Here is a 19,040-nt window from a genome sequence, read left to right as displayed (position 1 = left end):
TAGACCAACACAAGGAAAGGCCACTTTGGATTTGGTGCTTGGCAATGAACCGGGCCAAGTGTTAGACCAGTTGGTAGGAGAGCATTATGGCAGTAGCAATCATAAGGGTAATTACAATTCTGTTAGGCATGAACTGGGTAACATAAAATGGGAACAGATGCTGTCAGGGAAGAGCACTATTGAAATGTGGAGATTGTTTAAGGAATGCACACGTGTGTGCTCGATTATGTTTGTCCCTAACAGGCAGGGAAGATGTGGTCGAATGGGGGAGCCTTGGTTCTCAAGAGGTCAAACGACTGGTTAAGAGGAAGAAGGATGCTTATATATGGTTTAGGAAACAAGGAACAAAAAAGGCTCTACAGGGATACAAGTTATCCAGGAAGGAGCTGAAGAAAAGGGCCGAGGAGAGCTATAAGGGGGCATGAGAAAACCTTGGCAGATAGGATCAAGGAAAACTCCAAGGCTTTTTACACGTACGTGAGGAATAAGAGAATGACCAGAGAAAGGGTAGGGCCGATCAAGGATTGTAAAGGGAATTTGTGCACGGAGCCTAAAGAGATAGGAGAGGTCCTAAATGAATACTTTTCTTCGGTATTCACAACTGAAAGGGACCTAGTTATAGAGGAGGACAGTGTGAAACATGCTGGGAGGCTAGAGGAGATCGATGTTAGTAAGGAAGATGTACTAGGAATTTTGAGGAACTTGAAGATAGATAAGTCCCCCAGGCCTGATGGGATTTATCCAAGGATTCTATGGGAAGCGAGTGAAGAAATCGCAGGGCCTTTGGCGATGATCTTTTCGTCCTCACTATCCACGGGTATAGTGCCAGAAGATTGGAGAGAGGCAAACGCCATTCCCTTGTTCAAAAAAGGGAATAGGGATAACCCCGGAAATCACAGGCCAGTTAGTCTTACGTCGGTGGTGGGCAAATTATTGGAAAGAGCCTTGAGAGATAGGACATATGATCACTTGGAAAGGCACAGTTTGATTTGTCATAGTCAGCATGGATTTGTGAGGGGTAGATCATGTCTCACAAACCTTAGTGAATTCTTTGAAGAGGTGGCCAAACACGTGGATGAAGGTAGAGCAGTGGATGTGGTATACATGGATTTAAGTAAGGCGTTTGATAAGGTCGCCCATGGTAGGCTCATGCAGAAGATAAGCAGGCATGGGATAGGGGGAAATGTGGCAGATTGGATTCAGAATTGGCTGATCCTTAGAAGACACAAAGGGTGGTAGTGGACAGAAAATATTCAACATGGTGCTCAGTTACGAGTGGTGTACCACAAGGATCTGTTCTGGGTCCTCTTCTATTTGTGAGTTTTGTAAATGATTTGGATGAAGAGTGGAAGGGTGGATTAGTAAGTTCGCGGACAATACAAAGGTGGGTTGAGTTGTGGAGGTGCGGAGGGCTGTTCTAGGTTACTAAGCGACATTGATAGGATGCAGAGCTGGGCTGAGAAGTGGCAGATAGAGTTTAACCGTGAAAAGTGTGAGGTGATTCATTTTGGAAAGACAAACTTGAAAGCAGAATACAGGGTTAAGGGAAAGATTCTTGGCAGTGTGGAGGAGCAGAGGGATCTTGGGGTTCACGTCCACAGTTCCCTGACAGTTGCCACCCAGGTAGATAGAGTTGTTAAGAAGGTGTATGGTGTGTTAGCTTTCATTAAGAGAGGGATTGAGTTCAAGAGCCGTGAAGTTATGCTCCAGCTATACAAAAGCCTGGTTCGGCCACATCTGGAGTATTGTGTCCAGTTCTGGTCGCCTCATTACAGGAAAGATGTGGAAGCGTTGGAAAAGGTGCAGAGGAGATTTACCAGAATGTTGCCAAGAATGGAGGGAAGGTCTTACGAGGAAAGGTTGAGAGCGCTAGGGCTTTTCTCTTTAGAACGACGAAGGATGAGAGGTGACGTGATAGAGGTGCACAAAACGATCAGAGATATAGATAGAGGGGACAGCCAGAGACTTTTTCCTAGGGTGGAGGTAGCTATTACGAGGGGGCATAGTTTTAAAGTGAGTGGAGGTAGATATAGGGGAGATGTCAGAGGTAGGTTCTTTACTCAGAAAGTGGTCGGAGCATGGAATGCATTGCCGGAGAGGGTAGTGGAGTCGGCCTCATTAGGGGCATTTAAGCGGCTATTAGATAGGCATATGGATGATAGTATAAGGCAGGTGGAGGTTAGATAGACCTTAGGATTAGGGTAAAAGTTCGGCACAACATCGTGGGCCGAAGGGCCTGTACTGTGCTATACCGTTCTACGTTCTAAACTAAAGATTGATGAGCATGGTTCCGGACGTGTAATACTTAATGTATATGAATAGATTGGAGAAGCTGGGATTTCTGTTCTTACAGAAGATGAAAAGGAGATTTCAGAAAGGTTTTCAAAATCATAAGGGGTCCGAACAGAATATTAAGGAGAAACTGTATGCACTGTCGGAAGGATTATAAACCAGAGGACAGAGATTTAACGTGATTGGCAATGAAAAGAAATGACAACACAACGAGTCTTTTCAAAGAGGAATTGGATAATCATCTTGAGAAAATATTTGCAGTACTACATAAGCCAAGGGAGCCTGAAGCAGGATAGTTTTACAGATTAATACACTGAGGAACCAACCAAAGGCCATCCTTGACTGGCTATTGTGTAATGAGGAAGGAATGATAGATAATCTAGTTGTGTGCAGGCCTTTGGGGAAAAAAGTGACCACAATGGGGTAGAATTCTTCATTTAGGAAGGAGGGAGATTTCTGAAACTCAGATCCTGAATTTAAATTAAGGAAATGATGATGTAGTTTACTTGGATTTTCAGAAGTCTTTGATAAGGTCTGATGTCGGAGATTAGCATGTAAAATTAAAGTGCATGGATTTGGAGGTCATGTACTGGGGCAGCATCATGGCTTAGTGGTTAGCACTGCTGCCTCACAGTGCCGGGTTTGATTCCAGCCCGGGCGACTGTGTGTGTGGAGTTTGCACATTCTCCGTGTTTGCGTGGGTTTCCTCTGGGTGCTCTGGTTTCCTCCCACAGTCCAAAGATGTGCAGGCTAGGTGGATTGGCCATGCTAAATTGCCCATAGTGTCCAGGGATGTGTAGGTTAGGTGGATTAGCCATGATAAATGCAGGGTTACAGGGATAGGGTATGGTTTGAGCCTGGGTGGGATGCTCTTCGGAGAGTCGATGTGGACTTGCTGGGCTAAATGGCCTGTTTCCAGACTGTAGGGATTCTATGACAATGAAATAGATTATTTCCTGTCTGCCAACCAATTCTCAAAGTAGTAATAATGGGTCTTTTTCTGAAGTTGCAGGCAGTGACTGATGAGGTACCACACAGGGATCAGTGCTTGGACCTGAGCTATTCACAATACACATTAAAGATTATGGTGAGGAAACTACATGTCGTATCTCTAAGTATGTAGATGACAAAAAGCCAGGTGGGAGTATATGCTGTAAGGAGGAGACAAAGAAGTTTCACCGCAATTTAGATAAGTAGGTGGACAAACACATGGCAGATGCAATATTGTGTGGATAAATGTGAGATTAACAACTTTAGTAGCAAAAGCAGGCAGACAGATTATCTGAATGGTGATAGATTTACAAAGGGGAGGTGCAATGAGACCTGGGTGTCTTAGTGCACCAGTTGCTGAAAGTAAGCCTGTAGGTGCAGCAGGCAATGAAGGTAGCAAATCATGTGGCCTTCATAGCAAGAGGATTAGCATACAGGAGCAGGAATCTCTTGCTGCAACTGCACAAGGCATTGGTAAGACCACACCTGGAGTACCATACGCAGTTTTGGTCTCTTTATATGAGAAGAGATGTCCTAGCTATTAAGGGAGTGCAAGAAACATTTATCAGGCTGATACATGGGCTGACAGGACTGATGTATAGGTAGAGACTGGATCAATTAGGACAATTTCACTGGAGTTTAGAAGAACGAGGGGAGGATCTCTCAGAAACCTATAAGATTCCAGCAGAAGTAGACATGATAGATACAGGAAAGAAGTTCTCAATGAACAGGGTGTCCAGGCCAAGGGTCATGGTCTAAGCACAAGGGGTAGACCTTTTCGAACAGAGATGAGGAGAAATTCCTTCACCCAGAGTGGTTAGCCTGTAGCCTTCTCTGCCGCAGGAAAATGTTGAGGCCAAAACATTAAAGACTTTCATGAAAGATGTAGGCATTTTTCTTGGGACTAAAGAGATCAAAGGATATTGGAAGAAAGTGGCAGCAGGGAACTGAGTTGGAATGATCAGCATGATCATATTGAATGGCGGATCAAACTTCACTGGCTTACTCCTGCTCCTATATTCTATGTTTCTATTAGTGAGATAGGGGAAAATAATGACATAATGGTTATGACAGTGGCCTGGCAATTCAGCAGCTAATGTTCCAAGGAACCAGGTTCAAATTTCACAATGGCAGCTGATTGAATTTAAATTCAATTAACAGATCAGGAATTGACAACTAACTTTAATAATGATGACAATGACAACCTCAAATAATTGCTGTAAAGACCCATCCAGCTCCCCAAGTGCCAGTCCAGTATCATAACCACTACGTCACCATTTTCCCCCATCTCCCTCAAACAGAATATAAGAACAGGAGTAGGTCAGTCAAGTCTGCTCCACCATTCAGTATGATCATAGCTGATCATCCAACTTAGTACCCTGTTCTTGCTTTCTTCCCATAACCTTTGATCCTTGTAGGGAAGAAAATGTGCCTTCCTTATTTGGTCTGGCCAACATGTAACTTCAGATCCATAGCTATGTGATTGACTCTGAACAGCCTTCTGAAATGGTTTAGCCAGCCAATCAATTCAACAGCAATAATGGATGGGCAAGATTTTCCTTGACAACATCACCAATGAAAGAAAATACTAGCAGCGTTGCTCTCAGAAAAATTGGCACAGATACAATGGGCCAAACAGCCTCCTCCTGTTTTGTAATTAATCATGATTCTTACTGCATTTTTATTTTACTGAATAGTTGCATTTGCTTAGATTCATATACAATAAGTGGACACAAATGCCTGTGCTAGTTAATTATTCTGGTCCTTAGTAATTGCAAGAAGTTCTCTACCTAAGTTTTGTTATATTATTATTGAAATACACTTAGTTTACAATGAAATTAATTCACAGTAAAAACAAATATCTCTCAGTTAACTCATGTTTGTAAGCATATATATGTTTCAATATTATATGTTTTTGCCTGGGGCACTGAAACTTTAAAATAATAGCAACATAATGAACTGCTGCTACATATTAAAAGGTGGGAATTCAAATCAATAACTAGCTAATAAAAGCAACAATTCATACTTGCATTAATTTACTGCCTTACAAGTCAACAAATTCTGAAGCATTTTCCATAATATTATAACATAAGCAAGTACAACATTGTTGTCACATGGAAACACTCACAGGGAGCAATATGGTGAATGGCTAGAATAACATTTTAATATTGCTTTTTAGAGAAATCTTAGCCAGGACATTTGTAGATCTCCATGCCATTCAATACTTACACAATGTCTAACTGAAGAGGCCGACTGCCCTTCCATTTAATTTCTCATTTACTTGCCTACAAATCTTCATTTGCAACATCAATTTAAAAAAATAGAATTTTAATGAAACATTTTGTTTAAGTATCTGTTACCAAGTGCTGTTCTACATGGCCAACTTGTCTACTACATTCAGGAAACAATCAGGTGCAAACAGTTTGAGTGAAGTCTCCTAATATATATATTTTAAAAATTGCCAATGAATATTTCCTGTCTTTTAGTAAAACTGTAAAAAGAAAGAGAGCAGGCAATCACAATCAGTCCAAAAATGTAGGCAATTAAAAAGAAAACCATTACTGGTATCACAGTGGCATATCTCCTTCATTTTTCATGTGAAATGCTGCATTACAGCGTTTTTTTTTTAAAAAAAAAAGAACTTTTAAAAAGTTAAAACTAAACATTTGGTCCCATTTTCAGCATGTCAGGCTAACTCACTATTGTGCATGGCAAACAATTCCAAGATTCCCACCTCCAAACGTATATCTACCAATTATCGCAGCACAGGTAATGAACCCAAGAATGAATAATCAACTTAGATATCAGCAATCAATATTTATACAGCTGAAGGGAGGTGGAAACTTTGTTTGATAGACACCTACATTACCTTGAAATAATCTTTTGTTTCTTTGAACAGTTTTTTCACTGTTTGTTTATTTACATATAATTAAATGAAGAAGGGTTCACTCACCCATTGAGTCTGCTCTGCAATTAAATACGATCATGGCTGATCCTCTAACTCATACTCCCGCTCTATCTGCAGGCAGCTCATGGCCTCAAATGCCTAGAAATCAAACTATTTCTTAAATATATTCAGTGCCTCGGTTACCACAGCTTTGTGGTGGAAAAATCCACAGGTTCATTAAGTGGAAAAAATTCTCATGTCATTCCTAAATGGCTTGCCTCATATCCGGAGACTGCGACCCCTTGTTCTAGATCGACTCCCTCTCACCCCAAAAAGGGAAACATCATTCCTGTAACCAATTTTTTCAGCCATGTCAGAATTTTGTGCGTTTCAAATGAGACACCTCTTATTTTTCTAAACTTCAGTGAATACGCGTCTCGATCAAATGACAATCCTGCCATTCTCGGAATCATTCTGGTGACCGTTCCCTTCATGGAAATATATCCTTTCTTGGGTAAAGCGGTCAAAACTGTGCACAATAATCCTGATGTGGTCTCACCAAGGTTGTTGATATTACTAGGAGATATCATTGCTCCTGTATTCAAATCTTTTTGCAGTACAGGGCACCATACCATTTACATTCTAAAGCTCTTGTGGCACAGTCGTAGTGTTCCTGCCTCTGAGCCAGAAGGCCCAAGTTCAAGTGCTACCTGCTCAAGAGGTGTGTTATAACAAATCTGAACAGGTTGATTAAAATTCTCCATAATTTGCCACCTTAATTGCTTGCTGCATCTGCATGCTTCCTTTCAATGAGTAGTGTACAAGACAAAACCATTTCCAAATCTATCACAATTATTTCTCTGCGAATCTGTTTTTCCAACTGACATGGATAACTTCACACATCCACATTATGATGCATCTGCCATTTGTCCAAATCCCCTTGAAGCCTCTTTACATCTCTCTTACCACCCATAATTCTATCTAGTTGTGTTGTCAAACTTGGAAACATATTTAACTCACTTATCCAAACTGTTGGTATATATTTGGAATAGCACTACCCCATTGTTCACCACCTTCCACACTGAAAAAGAGCCAATTATTTTAGTTTAAAACAGAGTGCTAAAGAAACAATGGTCTGACAGCTTCCGTGGAGAGATAAAGGAAGTCATATTTCAAATTTAATATGACTTCTTCAGAATAGATCTGGTCAGCAACAAGGAAGTACTGTGTTTCCTGTCCGCTAATTAATTCTTAATCCATGCCAGTAAATTACCCCAGTCCCGTGTGCCTCAAGTTTGCACTCTAACCTCTTTGGGCCTTTACCTAAAGCTCTCTGAAAATTCAAATATACTACATCCACTGATTCTCTCATCTATTCTACCAGTTACATCCTCAAAAAACCTAGTAAGGTTTGTCAAACATGACGTCTCTTGCATAAATCCATGCTGACACAGCCTAACTCAGCTGATATTTATAGCTGGCTGTAGCAGTTTGCCCCCTACTAATGTTACACTAATTGGTCTGTAATTCTGTTTTCTCCCTCCCTCCCTCCATTTACTAACAAATGGGGCTATATTTGCAACAATCCAAGCTGCCAGGGCTGTTCCAGAATCTAGAGTACTTTGGATGCATTCATTGTTTCCATAGCAATGCATTTTTTTTCATATCCGGGAATGTACATTATCAGACCCTGGGGATTTAACTGGCTTTCAATCCTATTAGAGTCCCTGTGCAGATCGAGGCCATTCGGCCCTTCAAGTCTGCACTGACCCTCCGAAGAGCATACCACATCCCCACCCTTTTCCCGTAACCCCACTTTTGCCATAGCTAACCCACCTAGCCTTCATAATCCTGGACACTACAGATCAATTTAGCATGTAGTGTCTAGGGATATGTAGGCTAGGTGGTTTAGCCATGGTAAATGCAGGGTTACAGGAATAGGGTGGAGGTCTGGGTGGGATGTTCTTCAGAGGGTCGATGCAGACTCAATGATCCAAATGGCATTTTCCATACTGTAGGTATTTTATGATTTAATTTCTGCAGCACTATATTTTTACTAATTACAATTTTCTTCAATTCCTCCTCTCACTAAACACCTAATCCCCCAGTATTTCTGGAAAGATTTGTCTTCTTCCCTGAAGGCAGAACTAAAGTAATTGTTGAATTACTCTGCCATTTCCTTGTTCTACATTATTAAATCTCCCATTTCAGAGTGTAAGGAGCCTATATTTGTCTTCAAGCCTTTTTGTTGGTTCAAAGTTTACTCTCATACTCTTTTCTTCCCTTTAAGATATTTTTGTAATTGAAAAGACACCACAGTATGGTGACTTAAACACTTCTCATTGGATTTTCCAAAATACAACTGACAACAAATTCTTATTCTACTCTCTTGCTAAATTCTAAACTGCTTCTAATTCTCAGACTTGCTACTTTTTCTAGCCACTTTTATCCTCTTTAAATCCAGTACTATTGTGGGCTGAAATGGAAAAAAAGACTCTTAAGACCAAAGACTGTGGAAAGAATTGCTGCACTTTTTTAAAAAAAACACAAATTACTGAAATTCTGTGTATGGTCTTTACAAAGCTGCTTTGTTCAAGCTCGGGAAAACAGATTGTAGACAACCTGGCAGCAGGTGGTGTATGCAGAGTAGATCTGGTCAGCAAAAAAGCAACTCATTGGTTTGTGCAATTGCGATCAATTGTGGATGTCAATAGTCATCAGCCTGACGAGAACTTTCTGATTGGTTCCTGGGTGGCAAAATGGTGTGGGGATATGAACAACTCAGCGAGAAACCTTGGAACTGCTGGAAGAACAGGTTATGTGTCTCCCTCTCTGTAGGGAAGATACCTATAGTTTGAAAAAGCCAGTTATTTTTCCTCCACCAGTTGCTGTAAGGTATTGCCAATAATCAGTAACTAAATGACTTTTCAGTTAGTATACCAGTCAATCTGCATCTGGTGAAGAAATGAAGGAGCCTGGAGATAAGAAATTGAAGAATAGAAAGTCCTGGCAAGCTAAAAGGACCATCCCAGCAAACCCTATGGCCTGTGTTATTATACTGTGGCTCCCAGTACTTTTCTCCCACCTGTAAAACCAGATTTTGTTTTGTTTGTCTTTGTCTATATCTATGAACGTCTGTGCATGTAGGGGTTAAAAAAGATTAGAGTTTTAACAAGTAGAACCACCTGTTGGTAATTCTTAGTTATTTGTAATAAACAGCAGTTTTCGTTAAGTGAAGGAACCTAGTCAATGTTTTCTGTTCACTTGATTCCAATAGACAGATCACTGTGCATGCTGTGATTAAATCATTAACATTTGTGGTAATCCCAAAGATGTGGGGCTTGAGATCAGCCCACTTCCTCTATCCTTAATTTTTTGTTGCTATGGTTGGGCTACTTTTCAATTTTTTGGGTAGGATGGAAGGTACAAACCGTTGCAATGCATGCATTCATCGTATCATTATTAGCCATTGCCTGGCCACCGTCATACCTTTAATGAGATTACCTAACTCACCCTCAAACCCTAATAGTTTCTTTTCTTTAGATCACAAAGCAAAGTTTCTCACATTGATACGATAGATTAAATTAGGGACACAGATTTAAGTAAAGGACAGAAATTTAAGAGGGACGAGAAGAAAAGTTTTCACACCCAAGGGATGGTGAGAATCTGGAACTCACTGTGTGAGAGGGTGGTAGAGGCAAAAGTCTTCACGACATTTAAAAAAGTATTTAGATGTGCTGGTGTAATGCCAAGGCATACAAGGATCTAGGCCAAGTGCTATAAATGTTTTTGACCAGCCCAGACTCAATGACCAAGAGGCCTTTTTCTGTGCTGTGAGTCCCTATGATTCTGTAACAATGGCTATGACTATGGCTACGGTTGATTGCTTACAACCCTATAAAAGTGGCTATTCTTATTTTCAGAAAGATCTTTTCGAAGCCTCTGATTACTGGCCAGTTTCAGGATCATTTCAAATGACCTGCCAATGGCTCAAAGGCTGTGTACAAAGCGAATACTGGGAAAACTCGTATACAGGAGCTACAATGGGGCATGAAGAGTGGCTAGGACGCTGGAGGGTTTGAGGGCTTACCTTTCATCAATAAAACTGAGGTGATGTCTCAATAAATAGAGGCAGGCCTTTCAACCTCTCCATTTGCTCACTTTCAGAAGAGGCATGCCCAACTCCATCCCGCTTTCACCCAAACAAAAATATGGAGACAGGGGCCTCCTTAATGGAGTTGCATTTGAGGAATCAGGAACTCTTGTGACAACTTCATGAAAATCCAGCCCACAGTATATTAAAAATTATGTTGATTTTCCAAAGCTGCATTTAAGAAATTTTATAAAATAAATAAATTTTACTGCACACAATCCTGGTCACCCTTCTATTGGAAGGATGTTGTTAAACTTGAGAGGGTGCAGAAAAGATTTGCAAGCATGTTGCTGGGACTGGAGGATTTGAGCTATAGGGAGAGGCTAAATAGGCTGTGGCTTTTTTCCCTAGAGCGTCAGAGACTGGGGGGTGATCTTATAGAGGTTTGTTGAATCATGAGGGGCATGGATAAGGTGAATAGCTAAGGTCTTTTTCCTAGGGTCGTGGAGTCCAAAACCAGAGGGCATAGGGGTAAGGTGAGAGGGGAAAAATTTAAAAAGGACCTGAAGGGTAACATTTTCATGCAGAGGGTGGTGCGTGTATGGAACGAGCTGCCAAAGTGGTGGAGGCTGGTACAATTAGAACATTTAAAGGGCAGTGGATGAGTATATGAACAGGAAGGGTTTAGAGCAACTTGGGATAAAGGCTGGCAAATGGGACTGAGGTCAGATTGGGATGTTCAGTCAGCACAGATGAGTTGGACCAAAGGGTCTGTTTCCATGCTGTATGACACTAAGATATTACATTATCACCGTATTATTAATAGAAGGAATCCAATAATGACAAATAAAATTGACATTACAAATGACTATTCCTTTCCAGAATACAATATTGTCCAATTTGTAATCTATTATAATATTACACTGCATTTTGTTCAGACTTTTGTAAACAATTGCAGTTCTATATTGCAAATTATCTTTCGTAAAAAAGGCAATGTGTTTTGCTCGAAAAACTAAATATCCTGAAATTAAGAGGTTAATCCGAAACTCCTACTCTTCCAATGGGCCTGTGTTTTGTCAATTTACTTAACTCCTGATCACAAGCAATCTTGTCAATATTTTAATGCAGGTAATGTGCAGTGCTAAACTTTTCAGAAAGACTGTAAAATGATTTGTTAGTTATTTGGCCTTAGCTGTACCAAGAAAAAAAAGCATTAAAAGTAGCCCACAAAATAAAGCAAACAATCCACATCCTTCACAACACACTGCACAAGCCAGCTTTCATCACAAGGAAGTTGAAACGTTTAAAAAAACGGTTAACACAAAGAAATTGAATTTACATTGCAAAATGCATTATGTAAGAAAGCCCCAAAATACATCATTAGCCAATGAAATACATTCAAAATGTAATCATTCTGTAATATAGGGACAGTGGACATTTAATATTATTTTAGCAACTTGAAAGAGCATGTCAATGCTATCCTGACAAAATCATATTTGTAAAGTAAGTTTAAATGGTAACCCTGTACTGAAGGGAACAACAGTGAGGAAGAGGCAATGTTCCTCAGCCCTTTGTCACAGAAGCCAATTTGCAGGCCTTCCATTTCTATCCTACTGAAGTTAGTTATAATGTAGACTGAGAAGCAATTGTGAGACATGCCTGTCTGTAGGATTACAGCTATATTCATCAGTTTGTATCTGCACTCTTATCAACCAGGGGAAGATATATTTTTAAAATGTGGCCGAATACTGAAATATTAACACCAGAAAATCCCAGACTGAATACTGGATCATTGCTGAATTTACTGAGCTTAGTTTACAAGCGCTAGTGACACAAGCATTACCCTCAATGCTTCTTGGCTGCAAAGTAATATCCTGTGATAAGATCATGAGATCCCAGACTATCTTACTGATACAATACCATTATAATACTTTTTTGTATAGAGCAGTAGCTTTCTTAAAGTCACAGCTAAGGTTATATTCTGCAGCGTTTGTGCCAATACAAGTTCTGATCTAATTTGATGTGTGGGTGCACAATAACACCAAACCTTATCTACTTGGACTCCAGTTCTTTGTGAGCTTTCCAGCACTTAGACTTGGACTTGACAAGTCAAAATCAGTTGCAATGGACCAACATAAACCAAACAAAACCACTGCGCAAAGAGCAAGTGACTTGGTATTTCAAGCATTTATCACAGGCTGTTCTAAGCTTGGTTCAGCACCAAGTTTTCTAAAATACTCCACAAAAACTATTTTCATAAAATGAGAGAACTTGCAGCACAAGGTCACCTTGAATATATTCTGCAACCCCATCCTCCCCCAATTCTTCCAATTTTTTCCTTTTTAAAAACTTAGATATCATTTTAAAAAAAAGAATGGGGTAAGTCTACTTCAATAGTCACGCGCACTGAAGCATCCAATCGACACGGTTCAAAAATCCTTCTCCTCCCCCTCTCTCAATTTTTCTAGTAGGAATCCTCAGATTCTATTCCTGTTTAATCACAGCAACATCAAAGTTTCACTCATTCCTTAAATAGCTGCTTTGAAATTGGTGTTTCTCTCATTACTTTGCTGGATCTGCAGAAAATGTTGCTACTCTCACCCTATCCCATTCACAGTTTCACGTCTCTTTCTCAATCCTCCCAAATCTTATTCCCGTATCCTTCTTTCCCAGCACAGCCCTATCCTAATTCCTCCATCTCCTCTCAATTATTCCCAGTCTTCTGCACTGTTCACATCAGTGTCCAAGACATTAATTTTTAATTCCTAATAACTTCAGGACATTCCTGGAGAGTTGGCAATCCCAGTTGCTTATCCTTTCAATGTGAGCCATTTAAAAAGATCTAGGAAGCACTAAGATACTGTAAATTCTTGGATGCATGCTCATGTTGTTCATTGAATTCAGTGGAGTGGTATTCAGATGGATTTCTTTTCATTTTCTGTACTGTTGAAAATCAGATTAACTGTATGCTTGGCATACATCCTTGCATCTAAGCAAATTAGAATTTTGTTTTAATCTCAATTCTACAATGCATTAAGAAATTCCAAATGTTATGTACCACTATAAATTGTATTTTACAGATGTTTGTCATCAGTAACATTACAAAGAATATACTACATTGGGAACAGAAGTCTTGTATAATGAAAACAGCAGAACACCATCAATTAGGCTAAATGCTCAGACATATCATTATAAGTGAAAGGCAGTTAAACAGTTTCTGCTTCTTTCCAATTCGTTGTGCATCAGGCATTGGGCCTTTGAATTTTTGAATATATTGATTCTTTTCTTGGAACGTTCTGAATGAGTTTAGATGGTCTGAAATAATGTCCATAGAACAAATACAACTCTTGATGCACTGAATACTGTTTTTGAAGCAAATTCTGAAGCACTTTCATTTATATTCAAGATTTAAACTCTGATTATCAAGTCTGTAAGGGAAACAGGATTATTTTATTTATCATGACTAACTACATCAAGCAAACAAGGTTGATAAAATACCCAAAAGAATGGAAAAATACCAAAAATAAATGACTTCTACAGAAATAGAAGGGAAGAAGTTTTTATTTCACCTAGATAAAAAGGTAGTAAATCAATTATAGTTCACTCTGCAACTAATTTTTACGTTGAATGGAGATTGGATTTATTTCCTGGTTACCCACCAATGCCTTGCTATTGTTGCATTGTTAAATTTTAAAAAAGAAAATTCCTTAGTTCAGGATATAGCAGAAGGAATACCCAGCGTTCTCAGTGATAAACCTATTGCAAACTAATAATAAAGAAGAAGAAAATGCTTAAAAGACACAATAAAGGCAAACTTCATGCTCACCCTTTAGCTAGAATAGTAGATGTAGAACAACCCAGAGTCTTATCTGTGGAAACATTGCAGGCAGAAGGATTTTTCTTAGTAGACAGATCAAGCACTGCATCTGGAAAAGGAAACAAATCAAAAAGTCCAGATTGACAGATTTGGGTAAGGGAATAGTTGCACGTTTCTTTAAACCTGCTTACATAGAATCACAGAATCCCTACAAAGTGGAAGCAAGCTATTCATCCCGTCAAGTCCACACCGAACCTCCAAAGATCATCCACCCAGAGCCCTCCCCGACCCTACTTCAATAACCCTGCATTTTCCACGGCCAATCTTTGGATGTGTCTGTGTAAAATACTAAGAAATGAAATTAGCAGAAAATAAAAATCTGATTGTTTCAAGTGAAACACCATCAACTGCGTGAGACAATTTCATGATTATAGCTTTTTAAAGTCACAATCAAGCTAACAGCACCATAAGCTCCACAATTTTAATGCTGACAATAACCAAACATCAGAATGATTATTTCCAAAGCAGCAGGACGTATCTCCTTTCCAGTGATACAGAAACTAGGCCTGCTGTCAACATTCAATATTGTCTCCTGGATATGCATTGGCCACTTCCAACAACTTTCACTGAATATAGTCCATAGCCACAGATAAGTTATTTTTTCCTCTCCCAATCTGAATTCCAGTTCGATGCTGTTACTCATTATTTTACTAGGAAAAACAGAATATCTTAATTTATGCAAAGCTGTTTGGATAACAACATAACACTGATTTTCTAAATGGCAACTGCATTAAAAGAAACACACTGAGTTGAAAGTGACAAAGCACAAATATATTACTGTATTATTATTTCAGGCACCATCTAAAAATGAAATGGCCAGAAGTGGACGTACTACTCAATGGATAATCTAACCTGAGCATTATTCAATTTTATATTGTTCTATATTGGTTATATATTTGAAAAATCAAAAGTGCTGAAATTCATTGATCTTTCTAATAACCTTCTTTAACTAGTTCAACAGCATCTAAGGAATACTTAATTTTTTAAATTCTGAAAAATTTTATGCTTGTCTGCGAAAGGTTCTATCTGTCATTTTTCTGCATTCTTAAACTTCAACTTCAGTGTTGCCACCAGCCAAATACTGTCCCCTAAAATTTGCAGCTGGTATCAATTTATCTGAATCCAAGTCATTCAAGTAAATTAGAAACCATAATAATGCTGAAACTGATCCTTGGACACTTGTCTAAATATTTCACAAACTCCAGCATAATTCTTCCAATAAGAACACTTGTTTTCTAACAAAGATTTATTCTAAATTCCCATCATTTAAATTCTAAGTGGATCTTATCAAATGCTCTTTGGAACTCTAAATGCAGATATATGGCTATTTAAGCTGCCATTTTCTTAGAAATGCCTTGGAGATTCTGCTGTTTCTAATCCGTGGTGTTTTCAATTTACTAAATTTTGAATGCTCAAATTACTCTTGCATAGATTCCACTATTATACATAGAGTGAAATGACAACTACAATAGTTCTATGTTGTCAATACTCATTGTTTCACTTTTTTTGCAAAGTGGTATCAAGTTAGCCTGTTTCTAATCTGCTGGAAAGTTAAGAGCATTATGCAAATTGAAGTTGTTCCAATAGTATCAAGGCACAATGTGCTGAAAATGAACCCCCACTATTCTGACTCACCACAAATATGGAAATTTAATGAACCTACCAAAAACTCCAATTTATCTTTGACTGGCTGCCACCCAGGACAAAAGCAAACTACACCAAGTTTCTTCAGTAACAGTTTAAAAAAAGAACTCTTGTAGCTGTCTTAACAAGAACAGTAAAAGAAAAGGATTTCTAATTTGTGTCTTAAACTTCCCCTCCATTTAAAAGCACATGTTCTGCCACCAAGCAATATACACACAAATTTGCACACACAAGGCAAAACAGCCAAAACATAATAGGAGCGGAAGGGAAGAAAAAGTCAGGAGAACCTCACATTTTGTATCACCAATCTAAATCACAAAACCAGACAGGCTGGCTTGAAAATACTGTTGATTCTTTGATGAGTCCTTGATATTATCTCTACAGCAATAATCAGTCAATAGTTCACTGGTTGGACCCATAGTCTTTCTGATTTTTTTTTGCTTTAAAAAAATTTCTTTCAGCATCTCCAAATTATCTGCTTTTCAACAGATAATGGGATAAAGCAGCTTTACAAAAGAAAGCAGAGAATAATTTATGGACCTGACTTCTGGAGGTCTCCATGCTTCTTTCTGTTTCACTCCCCAGACCACAGGGTGTTAACTATGCTGAACTCCCCTGAACCCATAACAAATGGAGTCAGTTGGTCTGGACTCAATATGCCCAAAAGTAACATCGCTTTATATACAGTTAACTTTACTTGTTTTTCTAACTGCAAACTCATTGCACGTACTTTCTTTTTAAAAGGCAATATCCATTTTTCTCAATTTCAATCCATAGCCCAAAGAATAAAAAGATGGGGGTCTTTTACAATGGTTACTGAAATAATTTCTTACCATTAGATTCACCTCTCAAGCTGTACACCTGTCTCAATTTCATTTTGTCCTTCTGACCGTTTTCAACACACTGTAATAAGTTTATCACACCCCAGAAAACTTTCAGCCCAACTAGCCTCCCTGTCCATAGTAATCCCTTGGGGTCATTTTAATTGCCCTGAATCCCACTTGTTAACAAGCATCTGTCCTGTTCTTTCCTGACAGCCATAAGGGTCATTGCCTAGTGCTACCCAGCATCCTGCTGATCTTTTGGCTCTGGCTTCTCAAAAGACTGAAAATTCTCAGGAATGTGTCCATCTTCTAGGCTGTAAACTTGCTCAAGGCAACAAAGTTGCTTCTTTGTAACTCATTCCAATATATTTAGGGAATTGTCTTTCAGAGGATTGTTACATTGGTGTTATGAAAGGCACTAAAATAACTCAAATTCTATTTTAAATATTTTGTACTTTTGGAAAAATGAGGAATTTAATAATAATGATGTTTATGGAATTTAGCAGCCACTCTCCATCTTAATACCATTCACAAAAGTTATCATTAAACTGTGCCGAAATATGTTATTTTGACGACTTAAAATAAATAGAGCCAAACTCCACCTACCAAAAACCTCTTACTCAGAGTTAAAGTGATCAGTCCCAAACTCAAAAAGCAAACCAACTTCAAATTGGCTGTATATAAACAAAGTGTCAGGATCCTTAAAGACAAAGTGTTGGTGATTTCATCCAAAAAAAAACCTTTCAGATCCCGACAGCCCAAATTCCATTTTCAACATTTGCCACATTTTGCTTTACCTATCAAAAAGAACGCATCCAATGAATCTGAATTTAGCATCCACAACTGGTCACAACTGCACAAATCAATCAGCTATTTGTTGATGGACAAATCTCATTCCATACATGCACATCCCAATGCTGTACAATCTCTAACCACCACCCTTCTGCAACTATGTGAACAAAGCAGCAGTGCAAACATCACACACATTGAGTTTCAGTAACGTTTTTAAAATTTGCAGCACTTCCTTCCACAGTCCTTGGTTTTAAAACAGTCCTTGTTTCATTTTAGTTCACATTCAAAAATACAGAAAATAAAACGATATGGTCTTTACACTTGATCTTCATAAACATATAATTTGGGGATCATGAGACTGCAATTAGGAATAAAATTCTTCTCCTTGACGTAATAGCCTCTAAACTCAATTTTTAAAAATTATAAATAGAAATTGATGCTAGATCCTTTCCAGTCTGGTTTTTTTTTTTTTTAAAAAGTTGCATGCTGCTTCACTTAAAATTCTCATTTTATACAAGTATTTTTACCTTTAATTTTACAAGACACTGGTATATCATTGGGAATGTACAATAAAATACAAACAAGTTAAAATTAGTCTTTAGTATCCCTAAAGAATTAGGAGACAATACAAGGAGAGGAGCTATCTCAGGTAAGAGTAGTACTTTGGAAGGCAGGGAGATTTAAGAGCGTAAAAAAAATTTTTTTTAAATATATGTAGAAGGAAATCCAAATGTAAAATCTCATTTTGAAATGTTACAATCTGTGATCTCAGGATTTTAAATCAGAAATCAGCTGAAATATAGACTTGAATTTTTGCCACAATGAACAACCTTTCTCTCAAGGTGAAACAGTAGACAGGTCTGGAAATTGCAAGTCCTGACACCAAACATACTACTTACCATTTTCACAGGGTAGGAATGAGGATGGTTGGCGGAGGTAGCTCCCTTTGGTCAAATTGCATTTTAGGAGCCCGGGACTGAGAGATCCTAAATATGCACAGTAGACCTGGGAAGGACACCTTAAACTTTGTATATTCTTTAGATGGTCCAGATAGTCTCTCTTGGAGAAGTACATAATCCTTGGGATATGGTCAGTAAGAGTTTTGAGGAAGCTAAGTTGCCATGTGGGGTGGGAGGGAGGGAGAGGGGTCATATACCTTTTGGGAGATGTGAGGAGCCCTTTGGAATTACTGAGGTAGGAATAAATGTGCAAACACTGCATATCCAAACTAATGCAAAAACAACCATCAACTAGTACTATCAAAAGTATTATGAGAGACTATCAAAATAAACTGAAAGTGAAGACAGCTGTAAAGTTGTCAAGGCACTTAGAAGTCTTGCACTTTAAATGTTTGAATGGAAGTGTCTGAAATTTTAAATCAATGCTTGCTATTTAAGGTCATCTGTTAACATAACCCCAAGGCTTCCATTAATGAATTATGGATTCGTGAATCATTTGACAACTATCCATTATTTTATACAGTGACTGCCACTTCACAGTTTGACTGAGAGCTACAAGTAGTTATAGTCTCATTAAAGTGGGACCACAAATTCCAATGTTTGTTGTTAAAAGGGATTGTGCACTTGAATTAAATATTTGTTGTGATAAACCTTAATGTATTTGAAGCAATGTAAATGCAGT

At 38.6% G+C, this 19,040-nt stretch overlaps 1 protein-coding gene across 8 annotated transcripts in view; it reads right to left on the bottom strand.

The window, feature by feature from the left end:
- Window positions 1–19,040, bottom strand: part of lcor (ligand dependent nuclear receptor corepressor) — a 68,339-nt gene that overhangs the window by 14,394 nt on the left and 34,905 nt on the right. For all 8 annotated transcript variants that reach the window (XM_048608789.1, XM_048608790.1, XM_048608791.1 and 5 more), the window contains one exon: window positions 14,089–14,188. In XM_048608789.1, coding sequence (XP_048464746.1) covers window positions 14,089–14,188 — 100 coding nt within the window. The remainder of the gene's footprint in view (window positions 1–14,088; window positions 14,189–19,040) is intronic.

Source organism: Rhincodon typus, chromosome 20, assembly GCF_021869965.1.
Source record: "Rhincodon typus isolate 14 chromosome 20, sRhiTyp1.1, whole genome shotgun sequence".
Classification (NCBI taxonomy): Eukaryota; Metazoa; Chordata; class Chondrichthyes; order Orectolobiformes; family Rhincodontidae; genus Rhincodon; species Rhincodon typus.
The sequence above is the reverse complement of the archived record's forward strand: the minus strand, read 5'-3'. Positions and strand labels throughout refer to the sequence as shown.